The 27,886-nt window shown below is 41.1% G+C and overlaps 1 protein-coding gene across 6 annotated transcripts in view; it reads left to right on the forward strand.

The window, feature by feature from the left end:
* BICDL1 (BICD family like cargo adaptor 1) overlaps positions 925-27,886 on the forward strand; it is a 121,078-nt gene continuing 94,116 nt past the window's right edge. For 2 of the 6 annotated variants that reach the window (XR_307437.3, XM_021074227.1), the window contains exons 1-2: positions 925-1,457; positions 9,303-9,518. Coding sequence is in view for 5 of the 6 variants with exons in the window: in XM_021074227.1 (XP_020929886.1) it covers positions 1,026-1,457; positions 9,303-9,518 (648 nt within the window). In the remaining variant the exon portion in view is untranslated. The remainder of the gene's footprint in view (positions 1,458-9,302; positions 9,519-27,886) is intronic. The other 4 variants (XM_005670702.3, XM_005670704.3, XM_005670703.3 and 1 more) reach the window with 2 other exon arrangements.

Consider the following 27,886-nt stretch of genomic DNA (forward strand, 5'->3'; position numbering starts at 1 on the left):
GGCGGCGCGGTGCCCCGAAGTGAGAACAAGGCTGGGGGCGGGGCAGTGCTCGGAGGTGCGCGTGAGGCCACACCTCGAGGTGAGCGTGCTGGGGGGCGGAGCCACACCCGGAGGTGGACGCGAGGCCGGGGGCGTGGCCGCGCCGGGGGGCGGTGCGGGGGGGCCCGGACCGTTAGGGATGAGCCACTCGTCGCCACAGGCGGCGCGCGCAGCCGCTCCTGGGCGCGAGGCAGCGCAGGGGTTAAGGCCGCGGTCGCCACCTGAGCGCCGCTGAGGAGACCCACGAACTGGCGAATCGCGCGCAGGCGCGGTGAACAGGTGCCCGCGCGCGTCAGGCGCCAGCAAGGGGCGGGGAGAGGGGGCGCGGCCGGAAGCCCGGGGCAGGGTGCGGCCCGCGGGGTGATAGCTAGGAGCCTAGGAAGGCAGGAAGGAGCTCGCCCGGCTGCGCCGCGCGCGATGTGGAGCCGCCGCCTCGGCGCCTGCAGCAGCCGCTGTCGCCGCCGCTGCTGCTGCTGGGGCTGCTGCCGAGCCGCGGGACATGGAGCGCGGCTGCAGAAAGCGGCCGCCGGCAGCAGCAGCAGCGAGCGTCGCAGCGACAGCGGAGCGCAGCCCTCCCCGTGAGGCGCTGCCTGGCCGGCGGCGGCAGCGGCAGCAGCAGCAGCAGCAGCAGCAACAGGGAGGCTGAAAACCCGGCAGCGGCGGCGGCGTTCCTCTTCGCAGTCTCTCTTCCCGCTCCGCATCCCCTAAGTCTTTCCTTCCTCGGCCTTGCCTTTGCCACCCCCACCTCTTACCCAGCTCGCGCTGAGCAGCTGAGCCCGGGGGCGGGGGGAGGGCGCGCGTGCCGCCGGCGCGGGGGAGGGGCGGGCCGGCGCGCGCCGCGCCCAGGGCTCGCGGGGACCCGGGGGGCGCGTGCTGCGGCGCGAGGCGAGGAGCTGGGCTCGGGGCGGCGCGGCGGGGCCCCTCCCCCCTGCAGCCTGGCGCGCGCCGGCCGGGCCGCACCGCTGCGGGCTCCGCACGCGCGGGCCATGTCCGCCTTTTGCCTGGGCTTGGCTGGCCGCACTTCAGCACCCGCTGAGCCGGACAGCGCCTGCTGCATGGAGCTGCCCGCCGCGGCCCCGGACGCTGTCGGGAGTCCCGCCGCCGCCGCCGCCCTCATCTCCTTCCCCGGGGGCCCTGGGGACCTGGAACTGGCTTTAGAGGAGGAGCTGGCGCTGCTGGCGGCCGGGGAACGGCCGTCCGACCCCGGGGAGCATCCTCAGGCCGAGTCCGGGCCTCCGACCGAAGGGGCCGAACTGCAGCCGCCGCCCGCCCAGGATCCCGAACTGCTGTCAGTGATCCGGCAGAAGGAAAAGGATTTAGTGTTGGCTGCCCGACTGGGCAAAGCGCTGCTCGAGAGGAACCAGGACATGAGCCGGCAGTACGAGCAGATGCACAAGGAGCTGACAGATAAGCTGGAGGTGAGGACGTCCCTTCTGGGATGGGTGGGAGGTGGGGGGAGGGGGAGCCCAGGCACCCCCCCGCTGGCCCTGGGTAGCCTCAGGAGTCACTCAGTCACTCGCCCCGCCCCACCCCTTCGTTGCTCATCCTGCCTCATAGAAAACCACCTGGAAGGGGGTTAGAATCGAGGGTTTTGGATTATCAGACTAGGGGATTGATCGAACTCACCTGACTTCGCAACCTGCTCCCAGCAAATAGGTCCACTCACTGCTCCAAACGCTGTGGGCCGTTCTATATAAGTAATGTACACAGCGTCTAAAATAGAGCTTACAGTATGACTAATTCATACAACACTGAGGTGATGTCTGCACAAAGAGAAATTAGAAAGTCGGGAAGCATTTAAAATATGCTCCAGGTTTTCAGAGAAGTAGGTAATCGCTAATCAGGGTGTTAGCCTAAAGCTTTCCAGCTTTGGCGTTAAGGCCTCCAGATGCCCTTGTCTCAACTTCCCGGCTGCTCAGAGTTGTGGGAAACAAGTGCCCCTAAAGGAGCTTTATATAGCCTTCAAATACTCGGGGATTAGGAAATAAGGTTCCATTGCAGAAATCAGGCGAGTCTGATTGGGCTCAACATGTGACGGTTGCGTGTTTGATTTGGGCCTCAGTGTTTGTATTTAAATGATACTTTTCTGTTTCTGTTCTGGGTCTCACGTGTAATTGGATGGCCACATGCATCCTATGGGAACCATCTAACTTTATTGTTGTAAATATCCCTTAAATTATGTATAAGATTTCTGCCAGTCCTCTGGACCAAAGTCTTTTGCAGCTATGCCCTTTTTTTCTTGCCCTTAACTAGAAAAGGGCAATGAAAGTGGTACAGATGGCCACCATTTCTAAAAATTAGAGATTTAAAAAAAAAAAAGTGAGAGTGGGGGTGGTGCATCTTTGGCACTGGGGATGAGTTTATCTTTTTCTGCCTGTGCATTTCCTATTGTTACTCAGTTTAGCTGCAACCAGTTCTTTTTATTCTTAGTTACAAGAGAGCACAGCCCCGAGTAAGGGGTCTGAAAATGATCGTAGTGGAGTTCCATATCACTGCTACTGTCCAATATTCAGAATGTAGATTCAGAAACTTTTCTATAATAAGTGTATCTGTAGTCCAGCGACATATCAGAAGTAAATAAGGAAGGAAAAAAGGGAAACCAATGAGTGCCCTGTAGTTCAGTTAGCCTGTTAACTAGGTCTGCCAGTCGATGAACTCCTGAGATACTTCTTTGAAAAGTGGTTTGTGAAACCTATAGGTAGACTGCCAAAAAGCAACCCAATGAATTGAATTGTTTAATTTTTACTTGAAGTAAAGGTCTGGAAATAAAAGGGTGTCTTTTATTTTTTAAAGGATTCAGTTACAGACTCTATATAGAAGTATTGTTGCAGAGATTTATGCTTGTGATTTGTTTGAAATTTCTTCAGTGAGGGACCTGATTAAAGAGACAGCTAACTTGAACATCATACCAATCAGTGTGATTCCTGATTTCAGGGAAATTCTGAGTGTGTGGTTACACACATCCTGGGTTCCATTTGGAACCTGTGTACTAATGTCTTCAACAAAGGAAAAAGATTTCAAATTCTGTAGCAAGAAGGGTTCTATTGTAAAAGAAGAAACTACATTTGACTTTTTGCTTTTGACTTGATAAACACGATAAAATAGTTTAAAACTCTGAACTATTTTTTAAAAACTTCACTCCTTTCAGGTCAGCGTATGAACTCTAGTGTTAAAATTATTTTTAATTTCTGGAGGTTGGTCGCACAACACTGTGAATTTAATTAACACTGAACCAACAGTGCAGTTAAAAATGGTTAAGATGGTAAATTTTGTGTTATGTATACCTTACCACAATTTTTAAAATAATGTTTTTTAAGTTTATTTTTAAAAAGTAAAATATGGGGAGTTCCCGTCGTGGCTCAGTAGTTAACAAACCTGACTGGTGACCATGAGGTTACAGGTTTGATCCCTGGCCTTGCCCAGTAGTTAAGGATCCGGCGTTGGGGTGAGCTATGGTGTAGGTCACAGACACAGCTGGGATCCTGCATTGCTGTGGCTATGGTGTAGGCTGGCAGCTACATCTTCGTTTCAACCCCTATCCTGGGAACCACCATATGCTGCAGGTGCAGCCCTAAAAAGACAAAAAAAAGTAAAATATTGATCATTAATCAATATTAATAAGTTATAAGGGGGTTCAGTTATACTACTACTTCTAGGTATGTAAAAATTATTAAAAATTGTTAGTTTTTAAAAAGGTATATTAAAAATATCAAAATATTGTCATTAATTCCTGGTTAATTCTTTTAGTATTCATATGAGAGTGACAACTCTGATTAACAGGGAACTATTTCATTTGATACTTGGAAGTGAAATTTTTCCTTGCAAATTATACCTGCAAGTAAATTTTTTTTCCTTTTTTTGGTCTTTTTGTCTTTCTAGGGCCGCACCTGTGGCATATGGAGGTTCCCAGGCTAGGGGTCTAATTGGAGCTGTAGCTGCCAGCCTATGCCACAGCTACAGCAACACCAGATCTGAGCCTCGTCTGCGACCTACACCACAACTCATGGGCAACGCCAGATCCTTAACCCACTGAGCGAGGCCAGGGATCGAACACGCAAACTCATGGTTCCTAGTTGGATTCGTTTCTGCTCCGCCACGACAGGAACTCAAGTAAATTTTTTTAAGCAGCCTAGATTTTAGAATGTCTGGTTGGACAAATTCTAAGGTTTAACATAGCCAGTGTGCTAGCGTTTCAAATAAATTCAGTATTTAGGAGTAGAGAGCCATTCCTTATTTTAAAAATCATGCATAGTTTTCTACAGACTATCAGACAGTGGAGTCAAACATTTTCTCATGGGTTAGTTTGAAAGATAAACACATGAATGGACCAGAGAATGCTGGTTTGACTATTAAACAATGAGCCTGGTTATGTTTTAGTCCCATCTGCTTCCTTACAACTTTAGAATTGACCCCTTTCTAACTTCAAGACCAACAAGTCATTTTCAAGATCTTTTCTCCCTATTTTTTTGTTAATATTGACTACCTCTCCAGTTCTGTGCCTCAAACTCAAGGTTTTGTTTCTTCATTTAAGACAGAAAGTACTTGATCTTACACTACTTTCTCACTAAAGGTATGCTCTTTTTAAAGTTTTTATTGGTTTAAAGATTAACATAGAAGTTTTTTTTGTTTTTTTGTTTGTTTTTTGTCTTTTTGCCTTTACTTGAGCCACTCCCACAGCATATGAAGGTTCCCAGGCTAGGGGTCGAATCAGAGCTGTAGCCAGTGCAGGATCCGAGCCGAGTCTTCGACCCACACCACAGCTCACGGCAATGCCAGATCCTTAACCCACTGAGCAAGGCCAGGGATCGAAAACGCAACCTCATGGTTCCTTGTCAGATTCATTAACCACTGCGCCACAACAGGAACTCCTAACATAGAAGTTTTGTTATGCTTCTCTTAGGGTTAAAATGAATCTTCATTTTAACTTGAGAGACTGTGAGGTTTTTATTATTTTTTCCACCCTTAAATTGACTATACTGTATTTCATGCCCTGAACTAGATTTTCATATGCTCAAGTATCTGAAAGCATTTTTAAAAATTTATTTCTTCTGCATCTACAATTAGCCATTTTGCTTTTAAAACATTCAGCCATACCCTTAGATATTTTCCCCCAAGAATATGAACTAAGACAATAACTTGCATTTATACACTTTTTTCATCAGAGATTGTTTATCTAGTTTTTTAAAATATATTTTTAATATGCAGGCTCCCCTTTCTCCCTGTTCTGAGTGAATTATCTCTTACTTCAGAGGTAGTCTTTTCCCTCAATTGCATTTTCTTCCCCCTTCTCTAGGCCAATTCTGAGGATTCTATCACTATTTTTTTTAAGAGGCAGAACAAATAAGGTGAAAATGATTACCTAATTGGCTAGTAGACTTAGGTAAGCAAATACAGGGATCCTTATTTGCATTCAGTGCTTGGTCCACATACAAATATTTTTTCTTTGTGTATTTCAAGAACCTTAGCCTTGATTTAGAGAATAGTATTGCTTTTTCGGTTCTTTGCAGAAATCCATTTCTGTAGCAGCCAATTTTAGGTGGGCTAATGATACTTATGTTTTTTCAAAAATCTTGAACTTTTTAAGAATTGTTTTAGATTTTTTAAATTTACAGAAAAATTGGAAAGATAGTACAGAGTTTCCATATACCCTACCCCCAGTTTCTCTGTTATTAACATCTTACATTTAGCATGGTATACTTGTCATAATTAGCGAACCAATAGTGCTAAGTTATTATTAGCTAATGTCCTTAGTTTATTCAGATTTTCTTAGCCTTTATCTAATGTCTTTTTCTGTTCCAGGATATCGCATTACATTTAGCTTCTGTATCTTCTTAGTCTGCTCTTTGCTGTAGCAGTTTCTTAGACTTTCCTTGTTTTTGATGACCTTGATAGTTTTTGTGTGTATGTGTTCTTTTTTAAAAAAAAAAAAAATTTAGTTGATTTACAGACCTTGATAGTTTGGGCATTAACTTTTTTTATTGAGGTATAACTGACATTGTATTAGTTTCAGGTGTAGATATTAACTTTAAAATAACATATAACCCCGAGAAACAAATAGCATGGGCAGAGGCTGACCTCCACACCTGCTGATGTTCTACCTAGAGTTTACTGGTTAATTTAGCACTTAATCGAAAATAAAATTCCAGTAGAAACTTAACTTTTTTCAGAGTAGACAAAAGGCTAAATTCATTATTTAGTATTTTCATTAACAGGTAAGTGTTGATTTTTTTTCCCCCCAGGGTGTGAGGAGACCTGAATTAGGAAGTTTGTCACACGCTCAAAGAAATTTAAGAACAGAATAGACTGATCAGCACCACCTGTCCTCAACCCTGCACCCCCCCCACCACCACCACCCCGGCCCCGCAAGTGGATTGGATTGTTTTAGTTGCTTGGTTGAGCTGTTCACTAACAGCTGTTTGCTGAATATTTTTAAGTCTCTCTGTTCTTTTAGAACACAAGCCTAATTTATCTGGCCTCTCACTAACACTGTGATTACTGAGTTCTTGCTGTTGCCTTCTGCTCAGTCTTTTCCATTTTGGAAAAACTCAATAAAACCAAGTATCACAATTTTAGGATTGCAATTAGCACTTGCTTCTGTATATCATCTTTCTGAAGTTTGTACAGTGATTAAAACATTCTCATTTTTGGAAGTTTACAAAATGAGGGCAGCATAGAGCAGGAAATTCTCTTGCTAAGGAGTTCAAGTCCCTCTTTTGTCAATCCTTTTCCCATGTGCTCCAAACTGAGGCCATATAAAGTTAACTATAATGTGACTCTCAACAAACACACCAGAGTGGCTATATCCAATTTTTTTTTTGTCCTTTTAGGGCTGAACCCATGGCACATGAAAGTTCAGGCTAGGGGTTGAATCAGAGCTGTAGCTGCTGGCCTATGCCACAGCAACGTCAAAACATTAACCCACTGAGTGAGGCCAGGGATTGAACCCGAGTCCTCATGGATACTAGTCGGGTTCATTACCGCTGAACCACGGGAACTCTTATATCCAAATTTGTTATTCCCTTGAAGTGGTCAACTTTGGAGAAACATGCGTTTATTTCATTGAGAACTGCCTTTGCTAGTGTGCTCAGAATTTTAATTGTTCTGACTGCTCCATCATGGTAAATTTTCATCTTTTGGGGGTAAATTAGACTCTCAGAAACATTCACAAGTCACTCAGAGCAAATCAGGGGAAATGGAATAATCTCTTTTTAGATCTATCTCATATGTGAAGTAATGGAACTGATTTTCTTGTAAATGTATGCGGGCCCTTAAGGCTTTCCAAAAGAGGAATTCCAAGAAAATTTGTAAGGTTAGAACTTGGATAGAATAAGAACATAGGTTTGCAAGTGAAAAAATGTCTGAGTACTCAGAAGAAGATACAAATGTTCATGTTAGCATGTTGAAACAATTTCAGTGCTTGGTGTCAACCTTCATTGCCTTAAAAATTCCTGTAGAGCTTAGAAAGATAGATCCATCCCTAGGCCAATCTTTGGAAGTGATGTTCAGGTGGATATATAACATTTTCTGATAGCACCAAAAGTTTAGGACTGTTGCTTTACATTTCAGTACTCCCTGAGGTATAGACTTGGCTTTTTTGTATGTTTGTATACATATTTGTATAATATACTTCGTAAGGAAGAGAACATACTTGTTTCTGAAAAGAGGCATTCTTATATCACAGAAACAGAAAGATGTTCTTCCTTCAATCCAAATGATTATTTTCTGAACTGCTACTTCAAACCTTGTGTACTTTTCCTGCATACCATTTGTCATAATGTACAATTTATTACTTTTATCACCCTCTCCCTATAGAATGGAAACTCCATAAAGGCAAGCAAGCATCATGTCTGTTTTGCTCATTACTGTGTCAGTGGTGTGTCCATAACAGGCTTTCAAGAATGAATGAAAGCCCACTCCTGGGCATCTATCCAGAGAAAACCATGACTCAAAAAGACATAAGTACTCTGGTGTTCATTGCACCACTGTTTACAAAAGCCAAGACGTAGGAACAACCTAAATGTTCTTGGACAGAGGAGTGGATGAAGATATGGTACATATACAATAGAATATTACTTGGCCTTTAAAAGGAAAGAAATAATGGCATTTGTGGGAGTTCCCATCGTGGCGCAGTGGTTAACGAATCCGACTAGGAACCATGAGGTTGCGGGTTCGGTCCCTGCCCTTGCTCAGTGGGTTAACGATCCGGCGTTGCCGTGAGCTATGGTGTATATTGCAGACGCGGCTCAGATCCCGCGTTGCTGTGGCTCTGGCGTAGGCCAGTGGCTACAGCTCCGATTTGACCCCTAGCCTGGGAACCTCCATATGCCATGGGAGCAGCCCAAGAAATAGCAAAAAGACAAAAAAAAAAAAAAAAAAAAAAAAAGAAATAATGGCATTTGTAGCAACATGAATGGACCTAGAAGTTATCGTGCGAAGTGAAGTTAGACAGTGAGGCACCAGTGTCAGATGCTGCCACTTACATGTGGAATCTTAAAAAAAGGACACAATGAACTTCCTTGCAGAACAGATACTGACAGACTGAAAAACTTATGGTTTCTGGAATGGATTAGCAATGAGATCCTGCTGTGTAGCACTGAGAACTACATCTTAGTCATTTTATGATGGAGCATGATAATGGGAGAAAGAACAATGTATACATGTATGTGTAACTGGGTCACCATGCTGTACAGTAGGAAATAAATGGGTAAATAACAAGAAAAAATGTTTAAAAAAAAAATTATGGTTTCCAGAGGAGACAGGTTGGCAGGGATGGGGTGGAGGTATGGGCTGGGGGTTTGGAATGGAAATGCTATAAAATTGGGTTGTGATGATCATTGTACAACTATAAATGTAATAAAATTCATTGAGAAAAAAGAATGAATGAAAGGATCAGAAATAAATATGCAGGACTAATAGGTCATGATTTAATAAATGTAGACCTGAATTTGAAGTTGCCTTAATGATTTTGAAATACAGTGCTGTATATAGCAACAAATGTTTATTGAATTGTCATTTAGAGCATTAAACAGTCTTAACATTAAATATTTTCATTAGGAATGGCATTCTCTTTGTTAAACCAATCTTCTCATCTCTGAAAGAAGGGAATACTTTTGCAGCTGTGAAATGGGCAACTTTTTCTACGTAGCAGAGTGTTTTGTTGTGCTGACTAGGAAAAAGAAAAGTTAAAAGAAGTGAAAAGAGGAAAAAAATGAAAGGCCCTGGAGTTTTTAACATATTTAAAATCTTCTTCATTTTTTATCCAGCACTTAGAACAAGAGAAACATGAACTAAGAAGACGATTTGAGAACCGAGAAGGGGAGTGGGAAGGGCGTGTGTCTGAGCTGGAGAGTGATGTGAAACAGCTCCAGGATGAGTTGGAGAGGCAGCAGGTTCATCTACGGGAAGCAGATCGAGAAAAGACACGGGCTGTCCAAGAATTATCAGAACAGAACCAAAGGTTATTGGATCAGCTTAGCAGGGTGAGTCACAAGTTAATTTATGGTATAAAATACTAAAAGTTGAAACAGAGCTTCTGTGTAATGTCAGGAATATATTCAGTAAGAGTAGTTCTGATTTTTGTTGCCTTTGGTATTGGTGTCAACACATGATGTCTTTTTCACCTATGAAAATTTCAGCTGTGGTGAACTTGAGTCAGGAGCAAAGACGCTTGCCTGTCATTAGCCAGTTGTGAGACTTTGGCAATCACTTAACTTGGGTGTCTTCTCATTTTTAAAATGAAGGACTTTGCTTAATGATTTGATGTTCGTTGTAGCTCTGAAAGCCTGATTGTTTTACCTAGAGAAAGTCTGTCACTGGTAAAAATTATGTTAATGCATTTAGTTCAGATGTTAAACGGTGCCATCTTTGAACTGAAAAGCTTAGGGAAAATTTCTAGAGCAAATGTTTTTCATTGATTTTTACAGTTGTGAATGTACCTCCCTTATTTAAATATGAAAGGAGGTGTGTGTATCTGTATCTAAAATTTGTTCTTATTTCTACCTTAGGTAAAAGTTCTTTATTTGTGAGTTGAGAGAGTGGTGTCTTGAAGTATAATTAACCAAAATCAAGACTTTAAAATCCAAGCTTCCCGTTGGTGGCTCAGCGGGTTAAGAACCCAACTAGTGTTCATGAGGATAAGGATTCCATCCCTGTTCTCACTCACTGGGTTAAGGATCCAGCATTGCAGAAAGCTGTGGTGTAGATCACAGATGTGGTTCACATCTGGCCTGGCTGTGGCATAGGCCGGCAGCTGCAGCTCCCATTCAACCCCTAGCCTGGAAACTTCCATTATGCCACAGGTGCAGCCAGAAAAAAAAAAAAAAAAAAGACTATAAAATCATTGCAAAGACAGAGTTTGAGGACTGAATAGGTGGAAATGTAATTTAAATACAGAACACATACTTTTTTAACAAATGCAGGAATGTTGTTAATGCCCTGGTCTCCAAAGCTACCTACTTTTGAAAATTAAGAGGTGGATTTAGTATTGTACCTCAGTCCTCTTTAGGTGTTGAAAATAAAACGAGTTCAGTTATCAGAGGAAAAAAGAACTTCTCTGCTCTCATCTAAGCACTAAGTTCTCCTGAGAGCACTGCCCTTGTCTGCCTGGTTAGTGCTTGGTACTTAGGTCTCTGGGAAAGTCTTAGCTAGAGCAGCATATGAACGTTTCACTAGTTTGTGTCAATGTTACTTTCCCTGGGGACTTTGAGACTGGTCAGAACCTTCATGGCTCATAAGGAAGTGCGAAATAAACGCTGCCACAGAGAAAGGGAGAGGAAGAAGGAGAGGTACAGGGGAGAATGGAACAAGGGGACCCTGGGCAGAAGGGAGATGGGGAGGGGAGGCAGAGAAGACAGGAAGAGAAAGAGAGATGCCTAATAACTTGGAAAATGTCTAGTTGCAGGAGATTTCAGAATGTCTCTGAAGGTGAGAATTCAGGTGGTAGTGGAGCTAAAGATACCGCCTGCAGGTTTCTCCTCTAGGGAATCAAATCACTATTTGATTGGAAAGGAAGAGCATGACAGTTCTTTGATTGGTCAGCTCAGTATCCTTTCAGAGTCAGTCCTAAAACCTTTTTCAGCGCCTGGGAAGGGAATCTCTATCCTTGTAAGATTTTATAGATTTTTGACTCTTTGTTCATTATTCATTAAAGATTAACCATTAAAGATTGGTCAGATTGATTTATTTGTTAAGAAACATTTAATGCTTATTCTGAACAAATGTTTCTTATGGAGACTTAGGAAAGGAATACAACAAACCAGAACTGGTGAAGGGGAAATAACTTGGGAGCTAAGTGTTACATGTTACAAAATAATGTGAGCAGAAGCAGACTCAGCTTTGCTTTCTGATCTGGTGAAAGATGGGAGGTCAGGAGACATGAAGGGAGAAAGCACATATTAGCAGGACATAGTGAGAGCAGTGAGCTTGGAACTTGAGTGCATGTTGAGTCTTAACTCTGCTTCTCATTAAATGAGTGACCTTGTTTGTGCTTCCCTTTCCTTATGTTTAAAATGGGGGCAAGGGCGTTCCCGTCGTGGCGCAGTGGTTACTGAATCCGACTAGGAACCATGAGGTTGCAGGTTCCATCCCTGGCCTTGCTCAGTGGGTTAAGGATCCGGTGTTGCCATGAGCTGTGGTGTAGGTCGAAGACGCAGCTCGTATCCCACATTGCTGTGGCTCTGGCGTAGGCCGGCAGCTACAGCTCCGATTAGACCCCTAGCCTGGGAACCTCCATATGCTGCGGGAGCAGCCCTAGAAAAGGCAACAACAACAAAAAGATAAAATGGGGGCAAAAATTTGTATCTCATGCAAGTACTGTTGAAATGAAAATGAGATAATGTGTTTATGTTAAGCAGTGTATGAAGTTAAGGGTTCGTTTCAGTGTTGAGGGTTATTTTACTAAGGTGGTGTCTTTGTAGTTGAAGTTCCACTGCCTCATTTTTCTGTAGAAAATCCTGATAAGCTATTCCCAAAAGGATACAGGAGGCTAAGGTTTCCACTAGATCTAGATTCTTGTTATTCTGTCTGGCCTCGAATGTAGGGCTTTGGTGAGTTTTACGGCTTTTTCTCCTTTACTTTTTGTAAGCAGGACAAGCCTCTTGGGTTTCCATCAGTAGCCAGTTTAGATTGCATTTTATTATAATTTTATTAACTGTGTATTCAGGAACTAGAGAAGTTGAGTACTTTGAAGTGAATCAAGATTGTGGTTGTATTGGATGTGGTGTAGGCTGGCAGCTATGGCTCCGATTTGACCCCTAGCCTGGGAACTTCCCATGTGCCACAGGTGTGGCCCTAAAAAGACAAAAAAAAAAAATCAAAAAAACCAAAAGAAACCGTTGATATATTTGAGGCTCTCATCTCATTCCTTTCCACTTCTCCAGAGTTACTGTCCTTTCTATTCATGTTTTTTTACTCAACACTACACACATATATGTGTGTATGTGAACCTGTACATAGATCTCCTTATGTACACATATATATTCATTAACAGTGTATAATTCATTTTTTCCATGTTGCAAACATTTAGTAAATGGCAACATCTGTATACATCATTCTGCAACTCATTCTTCTGGCTCAGCCTTATGTTTTGGGGATTGACCTGTATTAATAAATATAGTTTCAGTTCATTTATTTTACCTGTTATAGTATTCCATCATGCAAACGTAGTACAATACATTCATTCTTTTTAGACACATTTAAGTTATTTCTTTTTTTTTTTTTTTTGTCTTTTTGCCTTTTCTAGAGCTGCTCCCGCAGCATATCGAGGTTCCTAGGCTAGGGGTCCAATCGGAGCTATAGCCTCCGGCCTACGCCACAGCCACAGCAGCGCAGGATCCGAGCCACGTCCGTGACCTACACCACAGCTCATGGCAACGCCGGATTCCCAACCCACTGAGCAAGGCCAGGGATCGAACCCACAACCTCATGGTTCCTAGTCGGATTGGTTAACCACTGAGCCACAATGGGAACTCCTAGATACATTTATTTCTAACTTTTCATTATTACAAACTTTGCTGGAGTGAATATTCTTGTACCTTTTCTTCTTGTGCACATGTATTTGTGTTTCCCTGGGGATAATCCTAGGAGTAAAATTGCTGGGTCCAAGAATAAACACACCTTCAACCTCTTGAGATACTGCCAAATTACTCTCCAAAATAGTTACTCAAATTTACATTCTTAAGCAACAATGTGTGTGAGAACAAATGTGTGTGACTCTTCACATCTTCACTAACCCTTGGTATTATCAGATTTTTAAAATTTAATCAGTCTTGTGTGTAAGATGATATTTTTTTGTTTTAATTTCCATTTCATGAATTACTAGCAAGGTTGAGCATCTTCTGTTTTTATGTTTATTGTACATACGTATTTATATCCTTCACCTATTTTCTTATTGGTGTGTAAGTGTTACTTTAAACATTCTCAATGCTATTACATTTTCACTTTAAACTGTTTATGGAGGCTTTGTTTTTTTCTTTTTCTTTTTAGGGCTGCACCCACGGCATATGGAGGTTTCCAGGCTAGGGGTCGAATCAGAGCTATTGCTGCTGGCCTACACCAAGCCACAGCAGCACCAGATCCAAGCCATGTCTGCAACCTACACCACAGCTTATGGCAACTTGGGATCCTTAACCCACTGAGTGAGGCCGGGGATCGAACCTGCTTCCTCATGGATGCTAGTCAGATTCATTTCCACTGAGCTACGATGGGAACTCCTATTTATGGAGTCTTTTACCAACAGAAGTGTGTGCTTTTAGTGAAGTCAGGTTTATTAATCATTTTCTTTATGATTTGTCTTTTTCGTTTTGCTTAAGCCTGTCCTCTAAGTCATGAAGATACTTTCCTATATTATGATTATGTTTAAAAACTTGTCTTGTTTTTTACATTTAGATCTTTAAACTATCTAGAATTTATTTTTTACCCTGTTAAGACATAGAAATCTAGTTATGTTTTCTACGTGGTTTACTTTCTCAACACTGTTTATTTCCTCACAGATTTCTAATGCTATGTGGATTTTCTAATAAAAAGAAAAAATCCTAACGTTTGCTCTTGACTGAAAGGCCAAGATAACTTAAAATGAAAATTTTAGAAGGTTATTAAAAAACTGTATTATTTTGCTAGGGCTACTGTGACAAAATACTAGACTGAGTAGCCTAAACAACAGGAAATTATCGTCTCACGTTCTTGGGAGCTAGAGGTTCAAAATGAAGGTGTCTTAAGTGTTTCCTTCTGAGGGCTGTGAGGGAAGGATCTGTTCCAGGTGATTCACCTTGGCTTATAGATGGCTGTCTTGTCCCTGTGTCTCTTTCCTCCTTGTATATCTGCCTGTTTCCAGATTTCCTTTCCTTATAAGAACACCAGTTATATTGGATCAGGGCCCAGCCTAATGATCTCTTAAAGAAATTTTTTTAATTGAAGTGCAGTTGAATTACAATGTTGTGTTAATTTCTGCTGTATAACAAATTATACAGTTTTACACACACACTTACACACACACACACTCTTTTTCATGTTCTTTTCCATTATGGTATATGGCAGGTTATTGAATGTAATTCCCTGTGCTGTACAGCAGAATCTTGTTGTTTACCTGTTTTATACATAGTCGCATCTGTTAATCCTCGAATCCTAATTTATCCCTTCCCCACTCCCCTTAACCTTTGGTAGCCATATGTTTGTTCCCATATCTGTGAGTCTGTTTTGTAAATAAGTTCACTTGTGTCATTTTCTTAGATTTCACATATAGGTGATATCATATGGCATTTGTCTTTCTCTTTCTGACTTCACTTAGTATGATCTCTAGGTCCATCCGCATTGCTGCAAATGGCATTATTTCATTCTTTTTATGGCTTAGTAATATTCCTTTGTACATATGTACATATCTTCTTAATCCATTCATCTGTTGATGGACATTTAAGTTGCTTCCATGTCTTGGCTATTGTATAGTGCTGCTATTGACATTGAGGTACATGGATCTTTCCAAAAAATTGTTTTGTCTGGATATATGCCCAGGAATGAAATTGTTGCATCATATGGTAACTCTATTTTTAGTTTTTTGAGAAACCTCCATATTATTTTCCTTAGTGGCTGCACCAACCAGTTCACATTCCCACAAACAAGATAAGAGGGTTCCCTTTTCTCCACACCCTCTCCAGCATTTATTAGTTGTAGACTTTTTAATGATGGCTGGTGTGAGGTGATACCTCATTGTAGTTTTGATTTGCCTTTCTCTAATAATTAGCGATGATGAGCATCTTTTCATGTGCCTCTTAGCCATCTGCATGTCTTCTTTGGAAAAATGTCTGTTTAGGTCTTCTGCCCATTTTTCTGATTGGGTTGTTTTTTGTTGTCATTGAGTTGAATGAGCTGTTAGTGTGTTTTGGAAATTAAGCCTTTTGATTGCCCTTTTTAATTTGATTACCTCTGAAAAGACTCTATCTTCAAATAAGGTCATATTATGAAGTATTGAAGTTTGGACTTAAGCATAGGAATTTCAGCCCATAATAGGAACTATTTTTTTTGCATGTGTGTGTGTTTTTATTTTTAAAATTTTTTTGAAGTGTATTCAGGATATACCTTTTTTATTACTCCATGAATTTATTACATTTATAGTTGTACAATGATCTCACAATCCAATTTTATAGGATTTCCATCCCACAACCCCAGCACATCCCCCCACCCCCCAAACTGTCTCCTTTGGAAACCAAAGTTTTTCAAAGTCTGTGAGTCAGTATCTGTTCTGCAGAGAGGTTCAGTCTGTCCATTTTTTCAGTTTCCACATGTCAGTGAAAGCATTTGATGTTGGTGTCTCATTGTCTGACTGAGTTCACTTAGTGTGATAATCTCTAGCTCCATCCATGTTCCTAAAAGTGCCAGTATTTCATTCCCTTTAATGGCTGAATACTATTCCATTGTGTATATGTATCACATCTTCTTGATCCACTCCTCTGTCAGTGGGCATTTAGGTTGTTTCCATGTCTTGGCTACTGCAAATAGTGCTGCAATGAACATTGGAGTACATGTGTCCTTTCAAGTCATGGTTTTCTCTAGGTAGATGCCCAGGAGTGGGATTGTTGGATCAGTGGTAGTTCTGTTTTGAGTTTTCTGAGGAATCTCCATACTGTTTTCCACAGTGGTTGTACCAATTTGCATTCCCACCAGCAGTATAATAGGGTTCCCTTTTCTCCACACCCTCTCCAGCACTTATTGTTTGTAGACTTTTTGATGATGGCCTTTCTGGCTGGTATAAGGTGGTACCTCATAGTGGTTTTAATGTGCATTTCTCTAATGATGAGTGATGTTGAACATCTTTTCATGTGTTTTTTGGCCATCTGTATGTCTTCTTTGGAGAACTGTCTGTTTAGATCATCTGCCCATTTTTTGATGGGGTTGTTTGTTTTTTTGGTATTGAGCTGCAGAAGGTGTTTATAAATTTTGGAGATTAATCCCTTGTCAGTTGCTTCATTTGCAAACATTTTATCCTATTCTATGGGTTGTCTTTTCGTTTTATTTAGGGTTTCCTTTGGTGTGCAGCAACTTTTAAGTTTGATTAGGTCCCGTTTGTTTATGTTTGTTTTTACTATCATTACTCTAAGAGGTGGATCTGAGAAGATGTTGCTGTCGTTTATGTCGAAGAGTGTTTGGCCTATGTTTTCCTCTAAGAGTTTTACAGTGTCTGGCCTTAAATCTGGGTCTTTCAACTGAATAGACATTTCTCCAAAGAAGATATACAGATGGCCAACAAACACATGAAAAAAATGCTCAACATCGCTGATTATAAGAGAAATGCACATCAAAACTACCATGAGATATCACCTCACACTAGTCAGAATGGCCATCATTAATAAATCCACAAATAACAAGTGCTGGAGGGGCTGTGGAGAAAAGGGAACCCTCCTGCACTGTTGGTGGGAATGTCAACTGGTACAGCCACTATGGAGAACAGTTTGGAAATACCTTAGAAATCTATACATAGAACTTCCATATGACCCCGCAATCCCACTCTTGGGCATCTATCTGGACAAAACTCTCCTTAAAAGAGACACGTGCACCCGCATGTTCATTGCAGCACTATTCACAATAGCCAGGACATGGAAACAATCCAAATGTCCATCGACAGAGGATTGGATTCGGAAGATGTGGTATATATACACAATGGAATACTACTCAGCCATAAAAAAGGATGACATCATGCCATTTGCAGCAACATGGATGGAACTAGAGAATCTCATACTGAGTGAAATGAGCCAGAAAGACAAAGACAAATACCATATGATATCACTTATAACTGGAATCTAATATCCAGCACAAATGAACATCTCCTCAGAAAAGAAAATCATGGACTTGGAGAAGAGACTTGTGGCTGCCTGATGAGAGGGGGAGGGAGTGGGAGGGATCGGGAGCTTGGGCTATTCAGACACAACTTAGAATAGATTTACAAGGAGATCCCGCTGAATAGCATTGAGAACTTTGTCTAGATACTCATGTTGCAACAGAAGAAAGGGTGGGGGAAAAATTAATTGTAATGTATACATGTACGGATAACCTGACCCCCTTGCTGTACAGTGGGAAAATTTTAAAAAATTATAAATAAAAAAAAATCTAGGTCTTTCATCCATTTTGAGTTTATTTTTGTCTATGGTGTTAGGGAGTGTTCTAATTCATTCTTTTCTATGTGGCTGTCCAGTTTTCCCAGCACCACTTATTGAACAGGCTGTCTTTTCTCCATTGTATATTCTTGTCTCCTTTGTCATATATTAGTTGGTTTTTTAAATGATTTTTCTTTTTTCTGTTATAGTTGGTTTACAGTGTTCTGTCAATTTTCTACTGTACAGCAAGGTAACCCAGTCATATATATATACATTCTTTTTTTCTCACATTATCATGCTCCATCATAAGTGACTAGATATTGCTTATCCATTCCAAAGGTAATAGTTTGCATCTATTTGCATTAACCCCAAATTCTCAGTCCATCTAACTCTCTCCCCCTTGGCAACCACAAGTTTGTTCTCCATGTCCATGATTTTCTTTTCTGTAGAAAGGTTCATTTGTGCCATATATTAGATTCCAGATATAAAGAACCATTTTGAAGTTGTTGTTTTTTTTCCCCTCCCAATAGGTTCAACTCTTGGATCTTAGTACTGTCTGTCTGTTGGGTGTTCCCAATGGTTCCACTTTCTTTGTGGGTTTGATACACTTAGTAACATATTTATGCAGCAGAGATACTTATGCCTAGGACCATATGGCTAAGGTCTACCATGACCAATGGAGAGAGAAAGAGAACACTTAATTTTTTTTTTTTGTCTTTTTTGTTGTTGTTGTTGTTGTTGTTGTTGTTGTTGTTGGTATTTCTTGGGCCGCTCCGGCGGCATATGGAGGTTCCCAGGCTAGGGGTCGAATCGGAGCTGTAGCCACCGGCCTACGCCAGAGCCACAGCAACGCGGGATCCGAGCCGAGTCTGCAACCTACACCACAGCTCACGGCAACGCCGGATCGTTAACCCACTGAGCAAGGTCAGGGACCGAACCCGCAACCTCATGGTTCCTAGTCGGATTCGTTAACCACTGCACCACGACGGGAACTCCAGAACACTTAATTTTATTCCTTGAAAAAGTCCCAGATCTGCCTCTCTCATATTTTTTCTCTAATGACTAGCTGGCATTCAAATCTTCTGAGTAATGAACCTTCATTATTACTATTTTTAAATCTTCTTTAATTCAATATTCGACAAATACTTATTGAGCAAGCACAGAAATATAGTGGGAATCACAAGACCTCTGTTTGAAACTAGTAGGAAGACAGATATAAATAACTAAACAAATCCACGAGGTAATTGTAGATTGTAGTAGGTACTATGAAGGGTGACGTGATGGCAAATGACCAGAAAGAAGAGAGAGACTTGAGATAGGATAGGTAGGGAAGGCTTCTCTGAGGAGGTAGCATTTGAGATGAGACCTGCTGGCTGAGGAGTCAGCCATAGAAGAGCCGTTCTTTGAGGGGTCCTGTTAGGTTATAAACTCTCTGAGAGTAGGGACCACATCTGGCTTGTTTATTGTTATAACAGGTATCTAGCAGAGTGGGTATTCAGTAAAATTTTTTTGGTTGTTACTTTTGTTTTAAAAAACTACATGGTACCTAATATATAGAACTGTCTTTCTGATGATTACACTGCCCCTCAGTGCTCCCTGTAGAAGAGCACTCTGACTCTTTCAGACTCACTCTATGCCACATGTGCCATGTGAAAACCAGTGGTCAAAGGAGCCATGGATGTCAGTAATGTGACAGGCCAGCTGTGGATAATGGTGACCCAGTTTCCTAGAAGTCTAATGTTGTCTTCATAAACCCTCCCTCTACAATTGGATGAAACCCCAATCTTCCATGAATTGAGAAGAGTGACTACGGAATGGACAGTGCTTTTGTGTATTGATGTCAAGCCCGCAAGTGATTTTGTGTTGTGCATTGACTCTCCGTGGTCTGTAGAGTTATGCTGTGTCTCTCCAGTTGGTCAGTTACTGAGTGACTGGCCCTATCATCCTCTGACCTTTCTGGTGGAGATGGAAATGAGCATTTTAGCTTTTATCAAAAAATTCTCTTGGGAGTTCCCATTGTGGCACAGTGGAAACGAATCTGACTAGGAACCATGAGGTTGCAGGTTCGATTTCTGGCCTTGCTCAGTGGGTTAAGGATCTGGCATTGCCATGAGCTATGTTGTGGGTCTCAGATGTAGCTCAGATCCTGCGTTGCTGTGGCTGTGGCATAGGCCAGCAGTTGTAATTCCGATTTGACTTGTAGCCTGGGAACTTCCATATGCCGCGGGTGCGGGCCTAAAAAAAAAAATTATCTTGGAGTTCCCTTTGTGGCTCAGTGGGCTAAGAACCTGACTAGTATGCATGAGGATGCACGTTTGATCCCCGGCCTTGCTCAGTGGGCTAAGGATCTGGCATTGCCGCAAGCTGTGGCATAGGTTGTGGATGCGGCTTGAATCTGGTGTTGCTGTGGCTGTGGTGTAGGTCAGCAGCTGCAGCTCCAGTTCAGCCCTTAGCCTGGGAACCTCCATATGCTTTGGGTGCAGCCCTAAAAAAACACGCACAAAAAAATTCTCTTGTCTTATGGGAGGGTTGGGCATTATTTGGGTATCATTATGGTTTTCCCTCCCTTATTGGGAACTTATAAACTGGACAAAACTGTCTCCAACTGTCATTGTATCTATTCTTAGAACCCAAAATTGTCTGCAGTGTGGAGAATTAGATAGAGGTTCCCTTAAGGAAAGCTGAAGAGTGAGTGCTTTTGAACAAAGCCTCATTGAGAATGTTTAGTTGCTCTGTGTATATCTCGGGATGTAAAACACTTGAGAATTCACCTAAAAGACCATTTTCCCCCTTATTGTTTTCATACTTTGCCATATTCTTTCAGTTTTTATTTTCCCAGTGTCCTCCCTGTGAGTCTTCCCTCCCTCATTGCATCCCTACAAGTGTCTCTAACAAACTTCTTCCTGATTCCTCACATCTGAAATTGTGGTCATGTGCCTGGTCACTATGCCTCTGAATATTACCATCTAATTGTGCTAGTAGGAGCAGCTGTACTTGGGGCAATATGTTCCAAAGGCTAGGTGAAGCCAAAAAAGGTGTTACTGTAGAATCAGAGATAGGGAGGGGGATAAAAAGAATTCAGTGGGGAGTTAGGCCCAGATCCAAGACCAGGAGAAACCAAAGCCTGAATTTTTAAATTGAAGAGCTTAGGCCAAGAGATACCTGGAGGAATAGTTTAATTGTGATGATTCGTGATGGAGAAGTTGTAGTTCAGGTGGAGTCAGGCAGTTTGAAATCTATGTCTTTGAGAGCCTGGCACCCAGTAGGGTTGTTCTTTTTCTGAAACTTAGTTTTTCTGTCTAGGAGGGGGGTGGCTTCTTAAAGCATTAATAAGCCTTACTAAATATCCCTTAGTAGATATTAAGGAATTTCAATCTTCCCTCTGCCTTAAATTCCCATGTACAGATTTTTAAATTAAAAAAGAATGTATACATATATATATAGAGAGAGAGTTGTATTGTTTTATACAATAGCAGAAAGAACTCATAATCATTGTAAAATGATATTTAGACAGTAATATTTGATGTAAACAGTTAAAATCTTTATTCTCTGTCAGAGAAAATGCTAGTGACAGTTTGGTGTTATTTTGTATTTTTCCATATACACACACAGTTTTTGTTTTTCTTTTGTTGTCTTTTGTCTTTTTTTAGGGCCACACCCATGGCATATAGAGGTTCCCAGGCTAGGGGTCCAATCAGAGCTGTTGCCACTGGCCTACACCAGAGCCACAGCAACACCAGATCCAAGCTGCGTCTGTGACCTATACCACAGCTCACGGCAACGCCAGACCCTTAACCCACTGAGCAAGGCCAGGGATCGAACCTGTAACCTCATGGTTCCTAGTCAGATTCATTTCCACTGCACTACATGGGAACTCCCACACACAGTTTTTCTGTTTTTGCTTTTTTCCTTTTAAACAAAATGATTTTGTTAATTTTTTGCATTTACTATGTCTTAGACACTTTTTTTTTTTTTTTTGGCCACACCTGTGGCATATGGAAGTTCCCAGACCAGGGATCAAACTCCTGCCACAGTAGCAACCCAAGCCACTGCAGTGACAGTGTGGATTCTTAACCCTCTACACCACAGGAGAACTCCACATTTTTTGTATTTTTTAATGTTTGTGTATTGTATTGTGTGCACATATGGAAATACAGTACTTAGTGTAATCATTTCCTATCGAAGAGCATATATACTAGTTACAGTGTTTTACTGTCACAAACAATCTTGCAGTGAACATCCTTGTTCCTTTATCTTTGTACTCATATAAGTATTTATGATGAATTCCTAGAAGTAGGATGTTGAGGTCAAAAGGTATGTATATTTAAGTTTTTAATGGATACCATATTGCCCTCCAAAAATGTTTTAGTAGTCTGTATTGTCCCTAACATTTATCTTCATTAAGGCTGAAGAACGTGTCATTCTGCATGCATAAGTAGGAAAACTGTAAAGAAAACTGAGATAATTTTCATCACAAAAGTCAGGATAATGGTTACCAGAATGGTGGGAGAGGATGTTTGTCATCATGGGATGGTGCTTGAGGAGGAGGCTTCTGGGCTGTTCTACTTCTTGTCCTTGGTAATAATTACATGGGTGTTTACAGTTATTTGTTAAACAGCACATACTTGTTTTATGTGTTTGTCTTCTTAGATATTTTGTAATAAAAAGAAAAAATCAGGGGAAAAAAATTTCTCCCGTTGTGACTCTCAGAAACAAACCCTACTAGTATCCATGAGGATGCGGGTTCAATCCTTGGCCTTGCTCAGTGGGTAAGGATCTGGCATTGCCATGAGCTGCTCTGATTCTACCCCTAGCCTGGGAACATCCATATTCTGGGGGTGTGGCCCTAAAAACAAAAAAAAAGGAAAGAAAGAAAAAAAAATCAGGCTAAAACGTGAAGGGTTGCCAAATCCAGCTGCTGCCTATTTTTGTAAATAAAATTTTTTTGGAATACAGCCATACCCATTCATTTTCATACTCTCTGTGGCTGCTTTCATGCTATGATGGTAGAGTTGAGTAGTTGTGACAGATTGTATGGTCCTTTACAAAACAAAGTTTGCCAACTTTTGCTCTATGTAATGGGACTAGAATAAATTAAAAGTTAGATGAAGAGGCTGTCTACTTATAATTTATTTTTGATCGGAAAAAGTACTCTAGGCAATCATTGTGTATTCATAATCATAAAATAGTTATAAATATACCCTATAGTTTAGTTAATAAAAAATAAACAGCGAGTTCCCGTCATGGCTCAGCAGAAACGAATCTGACTAGTATCAATTAGGACACAGGTTTAATCCCTGGCCTTGCTCAGTGGGTTAAGGATCTGGCATTGTCATGAGCTGTGGTGTAGGTCACAAACATGGCTTGGATCTGGCATTGCTGTGGCTGTGGTGTAGGCCAGCACCTACAGCTCTGATTTGACCCGTAGCCTGGGAACCTCCATATGCTGCAGGTGAGGCCCTAAAAAGACAAATAAATAAATAATAAAATTAAATTAACATGACGTGAAAAAAAAATCAATCACTCAACCAATATTAATAATGTGCACCTACTATGTATGACAGCACTGTTCTGGGTAACAGATACTGCAGTGAATAAGATGAATTCCCTGTCCTAAAATAATGCGGGAGGTTGACAGTAAAGACAAAAATACAGATCAGTGTCCCCAGGGTGAGCTCCACTTGCCTCCTACTTCTCTGGGAGATCCTACAAGATCAGGGTTCAATGTGCGGACCAGAACCCAATGTGTAGCCCCAGCATTCTCTGATATTGAAGGAAAATTTGGTACAAGGCAGCTGTAACTCAGACCTCATCCTCAGTGTGTTAGTTATTAAAGTTGATTCATCTTTAAAAAAAAAAACTACATTAAAAAATACAAGTCAGGTAGTGGTAAGTGGCTAGGAATAAAGTGAAGCCAGGTAAGGGGGAGAAAGTGGCAACTCAGTCTTTGATAGGGTTGTCAGGAAGGAATCTTTGAAAAAGTGAAGTTTGAGCAGGCATCTAATAGATAAAAAAGGAGTGAAAGAGCATTCCATGCAAAACAGCCTTCAAAAGCCTAGGAAATGGAAAGCAGACTGATGTGACCGGAGTGCAGTCAGTTTAGGAAGAATGTAGGCGATGAGGTCAGGAGTAGTCAGCAGCCAGATTATGTGAGGCCTTTCCTGCTAAGATATACATTTGGGGTATCATTCAGTGTGCTGTGAAACCAGTGATGTGTTTTTGGCAGGGGAACATCATGACCTGATTGATAACTGTTTTTAAAAGACTACTGTAGGGGTTCCCTTGTGGCAAACCAGATTGAGAATCTGGCATTGTCATTGCAGCGGTAATGGACACTACTGTGGCAGGGGTTTGATCCCTGGCCCAGGGAACTTCCACATGCCACAAGTGCCCCCCCCCCATTACTCTAACTACTGAGAGAGAATGGATTATAGGGGCCAGGGGTGGAAGCCTAGAGATCAGGGAAGAAGCCATGAGTTTAATTATAGAGGTGATGAGAGGGTTAGATGAGGTAAATGTTTTGAAGGTAGACCTGGCAAAACTTTTTAATGGAATAGATAGATATGAGAAAGGGAGTTAAGGAAAGAATGAAAAATAACTCTTAGATTTTTGTCTTGAGCTACTGGAGGAATAGTGGCATCGTTAACCTGAGAGAGATCAAAGACGAGAGGGATAGGTTGGGATATAAAATTGAATAATTTTTTTTTTGGACTAAGTTTGAGCTACCATTTTAAAAATATTTTATTTAAGTATAATTGATTTACAACATTAATTTCTGCTATACGGCTAAGTGATTAAGTTGTACATATATTTTTTTCATATTCTTTTCCATTATGGTTTATCACAGGATATTGAGTATAGTTCCCCTGTGCTATACAATAGGTAGAACCTTGTTGTTTATCTATCCCATACATAATAGTTTGCATCTGCTAATCCCAAACTCCCAGTCCTTCCTTCCTCCACCACCCCCTCCCCCTGCAACGGCAAGTCTGTTCTCTATATCTGTCTGTTTTTATTTCATAGATATGTTGATTTGTATTTTAGATTCCACATACAAGTGATGTATGATATTTGTCTTTCTCTTTCTGACTCACTTCAGTTAGTATGATCATCTCTAGGTCCATCCATGTAGCTGCAAATGATATTTAATTTTTTATGGCTGAGTAGTATTCCATTGTGTGTGTACCACATCTTTATCATCTGTCAGTGGACATTTAGATCATTTCCCTGTTTTAGCTACTGTGACTAGTGCTATTATGAACATATGGATGCATGTGTCTTTTTATAATTTTTCTGGATATATGTCCAGATGTTGGATTGCTAGATCATATGGCAACTCTATTTTTAGCATTTTGAGGAAGCTCCATATTGTTTTCCATAGTGGCTTTACCAGTTTACATTCCCACCAACAGTGTAAGAGGGTTCCCTTTTATCCACACCCCCTCCATTATTTATTATTTGTAGACATTTTAATGATGACCATTCTGACTTGATAGATGGGACCTCATTGTAGTTTTGATTTGTATTTCTCTGATAATTAGCATCTTTTCATGTGCTTATTGGCCATCTATATGACTTCTTTGGAAAAAATGTCGATTTAGGTCTTCTGCCCATTTGTCTGATTGGGTTGTTTTTTCCTTATTGAATTATATGAGCTTTTGTTTATTTTGGAAATGAAACCCTTGTCAGTCACATCATTTGCAAATATTTTTTTCCCAGTCTGTAGGTTTTCTTTTCATTTTGTTTATGGTTTCCTTTGCTATGCAAAAGCTGATGTTTGATTAGATGCCATTTGTTTATTTTTATTTCTATTGCCTTGGGAGACTGACCTAAGAAAACATTGGTATGATTTATGTCAGAGAATGTTTTGCCTATGTTCTCATCGAGGACTTTTATGGTGTCATGTTTCATACTTAAATCTTTAAGCCACATTCATATATGTGTGTGTGTGTATATATATGGATAATTTTCTATTATGGTTTATCACAGCATATGGAATATAGTTCCTTGTGCTATAGAGTAGGACCTTGTTATTTCAGCTACCCTTTCAACATCCATGTTCATGTAAGTAGAACCATGAGAATTCTGTTGTATTGAGGTGAAATAACTGAGTTAAATTTCTCACAACCATCTGAACTCTCTCAGTGCCTGAGACTGTTTTAATACCTTCTGTTAGGCTGTCACCAGGAATTTATCATTCAGAGTGATGGAAGCTGTATTCAATTGAGTACTCACTCCTCCCAGCCTCATCTTCTACCTTCTATGATCCTCCCTTCCCTCATCCACCCTTTACAGTCTCAGCCCCTAGAAGAACTCCTCTTCTGAGTTGATGTCTGTGAAATGACTTGAGTAGGAGGAAGTTGGTACAAACAGGTGCTTTGTCTCCTGCCTGTTTGGAGCTGTGTTCCTCAGTCTGCCTCTAAGCTTTTATCCACACACAAAGATAGGATGCATGCTAGCTGGAGCTAATCTTCCCTGAATAGACTAATTTTCCCCTGATGAGTAAACATATCTCTGTTCTTTAAACAGCTCATTTTGGATTAGCATCTCTGAATCTGTATACTTATTTTTTTTTAATAATTTTAAAAATTTTATGGCCGCACCCACAGCATATGAAAGGTCCTATAGCCCAGGGGTAGAATCTGAGCTGCAGCTGCTATCCATGCTTCAGCTGTGGCAATGCCAGATCCTTTTAACCCACCGCACCCGGCCGGGGATCAAACCTTTGCCTCTGAAGGGACCCCAGCTGCTGTAGTCAGATTCTTATCTGTACCACAGTAGAAAATCCAGCATCCGTATATACTTCTTAAAGCAAATTACTCCCAGTTTTCTTTTCTTAGGATTAAAGACTTTAAAATAGTGACCATTAGTGTCACAGTTACTCTGCTTGGTGAGGCATGGCCATCCTTGTGACTAGAACACTTGATAGTAAACAACAACAGCTGTTCATCTGAAGTAATTTTAATTGCTGAGTGAGCTTTTGTTCCTTTTGAGGGCAAGGGGCTGTGTTTTATTTGCCTTGAAATCTGTTTCACTTACAGGTGTTGTGTTGTAGAAAAAAGACATGGCTAAAGTTCTAGCATATTAAGTCTAAATTTGAGAGTTGCAAGGCCCAAGATTTAGATGAATCACTGTGGGAGCAGATCTTTTTAACGCTACTGGCTTTGACTTAATACATTGGCGGTCAGCTTTTTTTTTTACATTGAAATCTGATTCCTTGGTCTCTGTAGACAGCTTATAGTGTATTGTATTGGAGTCATAAAAACTGTTAAATGAGCTGCACCTGCCTGGTGTGAGGTGAGGCCTCTAAGTTTAGAACCTGGCAAATGGATTGCAGGGGTAGGAAGGTGGAAGTTTACTGGCAGAGGGAAAAAAAAAAAAAAACTGGCTGTAAGTTATGCATTCTTCTGTTACCTATGCTGACTGACTCATAGTTCTGGTCCCTAAATATTGTTGCCTTGAAAAATAAAGTATCTGTATTTGGTGAGTAAACATAATCAGCAGGAAAGCAGGTAATGTTTTGACTCTGATAGCATCTTCTCCATTGCTCTTCATTGGAGTTCAGGACAATGATCCCGTGCTATCATATAATTTTTAGAACTGAAAGAGAACTTCTGGCCTGGCTGGACCAGACTATAAAATGTTTGTAAAATGTCTGCTTTTCAGAGCTTCTGTAAATTTGTTTTTTAAAAAAAAATCTGTGACATTCTGAAGAACTACTACCAAAATAGATATCATGTGCTCTTTTGAGGTGAATTCCATGTTCACAGGTGAAAGATTATTGGTGCCTCAGGTTGTGCTGTCAGCTTACCAGGCCTTTGTGCTGTCTGTGTTAACTAAATAGTATTAACGCTGTTGTAAGATGAGCTGTGTAAGAACTGGTGGCATTTGTAACTATTTCACTGTGTGACTTTAAAAAATTGTGTTCAGGGATTTCCGTTGTGGGTCATCAGTAACAAACCCAACTAGTATTCATGAGGATGCAGGTTCCATCTCTAGCCTCACTCAGTGGGTTAAAGATCCAGTGTTGCTGTGAGCTGTAGTGTAGCTCACAGATGTGGCTTGGATCTGGCATTGCTGTGGCTGTGGTGTAGGCCAGTAGCTGCAGCTCCAGTTCGACCCCTAGCCTGGGAACTTCCGTATGCCCACGTGCAGCCCTAAAAAGCAAAAAATAAAAAAATTGTGTCCAGTACTTTAAAATCAAAGCTAAATCCACAAATATGTCAATACTGAGTAAAGCTACCACTATCATCTTTATGCTCCAATTT

The sequence above is a fragment of the Sus scrofa genome, chromosome 14, assembly GCF_000003025.6.
Source record: "Sus scrofa isolate TJ Tabasco breed Duroc chromosome 14, Sscrofa11.1, whole genome shotgun sequence".
In the NCBI taxonomy this organism is placed as follows: domain Eukaryota; kingdom Metazoa; phylum Chordata; class Mammalia; order Artiodactyla; family Suidae; genus Sus; species Sus scrofa.